At 48.5% G+C, this 3,073-nt stretch overlaps 1 protein-coding gene across 1 annotated transcript in view; it reads right to left on the reverse strand.

The window, feature by feature from the left end:
* The window catches only part of CACNG6 (calcium voltage-gated channel auxiliary subunit gamma 6), a 23,165-nt gene that overhangs the window by 3,946 nt on the left and 16,146 nt on the right, over positions 1-3,073 (reverse strand). The window contains exon 3 of the mRNA XM_004715675.2: positions 2,069-2,206. Within this exon, the coding sequence (XP_004715732.1) occupies positions 2,069-2,206 (138 nt within the window). The remainder of the gene's footprint in view (positions 1-2,068; positions 2,207-3,073) is intronic.

Consider the following 3,073-nt stretch of genomic DNA (forward strand, 5'->3'; position numbering starts at 1 on the left):
CTTCCTCCTTGGAGGCGGAAGACACCTCTCTCTCTCTGCTACTCCCTGGGAGACATTGCAGAAGACAAGCCACATGGATGCAACCAGACCTCTGAAGCCAGAGAAGCCATGTAGAGACCCCTGCCAGCGCTGAGATGCTTAAAATGCCACTGGACTCAAAGACTTTCTACCCACTGGCTTGTGATCATGCTGCATTTGGCTTCATTGCATGTGTTTTGTGAGTCTGAAGAGGGTTTTATAGATTGGTATAGATTCATGGTCTTGGACTGGACTGGATTGGGATGTTTTCTAAATGTTCAATTCCTCTTGTATATAAAATCCTTTCTTATACCATAATGTGTGTCCATGGATTTGTTTCTCTAGTCTACCCAGACTCACACAGACCTCTAGTTGGTCATTCACCCTCTGGCATCATACTTGGAACCTGCAAAGACCCCACAAAAATATAGTCTCCCGGGTGCATAGATGAGATGCCCTGAGGAGGAGACATGCTTTGGAATCTGAAAGCCCTCGTTTTACGATCCGAAAGCCATCAGTGACAATGTGACCACCAGCGATCCACCTGGCTTCTCGGCTTTCCTCTCCATAAAGCGGGGCATAGTCCTCTCCAGCTAACAGGGCTGTGGCGAGAGGGAGCACTAGATATCCAGTAAGCTTGAGTTTGTATGATTATTATTGGGGATGGCATTGCACAAGAGGCAGCATTTGGGGGGGATGGGGGGGGTAGGAGGGAGGGACTCCCAGAACTCACTAGTCCTTGCAGATCCCAAGTCCAAGTCTAAAATAAATTTTGGAGACTGTGATAGTTACATAATCTGGTGCCAACTTGAGACTATTAAGAGTGAAGGGGTGGGGTGGAGTTCAGTCTGTCAATCAGGTTGCAGCTTGATGACCTAATTTGGAGCCACCATGGAGCTAAATAGCTACCTGGAGGCCAGACTCTCTCTCTCTCTCTCTCTCTCTCTCTCTCTCTCTGCTTGTCTTTCTGCTGCAGCACTGAGATCCTTCCACCACCACTGCATCCACGAGACTTTCTACCCACTGGCTTGTGATCTTCCTACATTCGGTGTCATTGCAAGGCTGCATGAGTCTGAAGTCTAATTTATGAACTCGTATTGAACATATGGGCTAATATCAGACTTAAGGACTTGATCTGGACTGGGCCGGGATGTTTTCTTAATGTACAATTACTCTTTTATATAAATCTCTTTCTTATACACAAATGAGTGTCTACAAATTTGTTTCTCTAGTCCACCCAGACTAACACAGAGACCTTCCAATTGCCAGCCAACACCGATCAGACTCTCTTCTTCAAACTTCTATGGCCCCTGACTTCCTCTCATCCCCATCATGCAATAATGCATGGAGACACCCATCTCCCAGCATGCAATACTCCTTGTGGACCCTGTATTCAAATCTACAATGTTGTTTAGAAAGGCACCAATGCCTAGCTAACAAGGCTCAAAGTTCTTCCCATCTTTCAATCTCTATAACCCCTGAGCTTCCTGTAGTTCCCATCATTCACTAATGCAGGAAGACTCCTGCCTCCCATCATGCAATGGTGCTTAGTGGCTTCACATCCCACCAGGCAACAGCACATGGAGATCCCCCATCATGCAGTGCTAGGAGACCTCACCTCTGATCATGCACAATCCTTGCGGACCGTTGGTCCAAATCTAGAGCACTGTTTTGAGAGGCTCTGATTGCCAAGCAACAGCAGGGCTTAGAACTTCTTCTCCTCTTCAGACTTCTAAAGCCCCGGAGCTTCCTCTAAGACCCATCTCCCATCATGCAATAGTGTTTGCAGGCTTCACACCTTCCAGCATGCAACAGTTCTTGGGAAGCTCGGGGCCCAATCTAAAACAAGTGTTTTTAGAAACCGACTAATTCCAAGTCAACAACCAGTCTTGGAAATCTCCCACCCTGGGCTCTACTTTAGCCTTTAGACTTCTCCCAAGTCCCCTCAATGGTGTTTGGAGACCCAACTTCCCTGCATGCAATAGTATGTGGGGATCTCATTTCCCAGCATGCAATGCCCTCAGCCTCCAGGCTCGCTCTCTGTCCTTACCTGAAAGGCCAAAACAGACGGCTCCCACCCGGAGCAGGAACTCCGCGCCTTTGCTGAGCATCATGATGATACAGAGGCACCCCAGGGCCAGGGCCACCAAGCCCAGCACCGCTACTACTGCAGCCGCCAGATGAATCTCTGAGTCAAATGGGAAGGAAGAAACAGAGTGAGGCATTGAGGGAATGAGGAGCTCTATCCAACAGGAACCCAGTGTCAGGAAGCGGGAAGAATCAGGACTAGAGATAAGAATATTTGTTTTCAAGTCAAACATCATCCCATCAGTGAAAGGTGGGTTTATTGCGTCAATCTGGCCAATAGGAACATGTGGAACTAATCGGATCCCAGTTTGATTGGAGGGCAAAGAGATAAGTGGCTTAGCAACGTGCGCCCCTCCCGCTTGCTCTCTGGGGATCAGACCAGTTGGCTGCGTTAGCTAGTTCTCTGCCTCAACTTGTGAGCTGCACTACCTGTGGGCCAAGCCAAACCATGGATCATGTCCTAGAGCTTGAGGTTCATTGGAAACCTGCTTTGCCACGCTGCTGCTGTGCACATCACTGGAACTTGAGGCTGACGGATCCTGTCCTTTTGCATTGCTTGAGTTTGATATCCCAGCTAGGCCTGCTTCGCTAAGCTCATGGGCGGCTGACTGTTGGTGACCCACCCTGCTGTTTGCTGCCTGTGGACAGACTCTGCTTGCCTTGCCCAAGGGAGGACTCTGTTGTCTGCTTCGTTGACCTTGGACGCGGCAGCCCTCCTGAGTTGAAGGACTTCCAGTCTATTAACTGTTCCACGGAAGTGAGTTGAACCGAGTCCTCTGTACTGCTCTGTGGACTAATAGCTGTTATACCTTCTTGCTGTATAAATCTTTCCTCATAGCTAATGCTAGGGGCTTACATGGAGAACAGGTGTTTTGAGAATGATGAGGGTAATGAATGTACAAATGTGCTTGACACAATGGATGGATGGATGCATTGTGATAAGAGTTGTTTGGGCCCCCAATAAAAC

Source organism: Echinops telfairi, unplaced genomic scaffold, assembly GCF_000313985.2.
Source record: "Echinops telfairi isolate 266 unplaced genomic scaffold, ASM31398v2 ScPeMD7_655;HRSCAF=1070, whole genome shotgun sequence".
In the NCBI taxonomy this organism is placed as follows: Eukaryota; Metazoa; Chordata; class Mammalia; order Afrosoricida; family Tenrecidae; genus Echinops; species Echinops telfairi.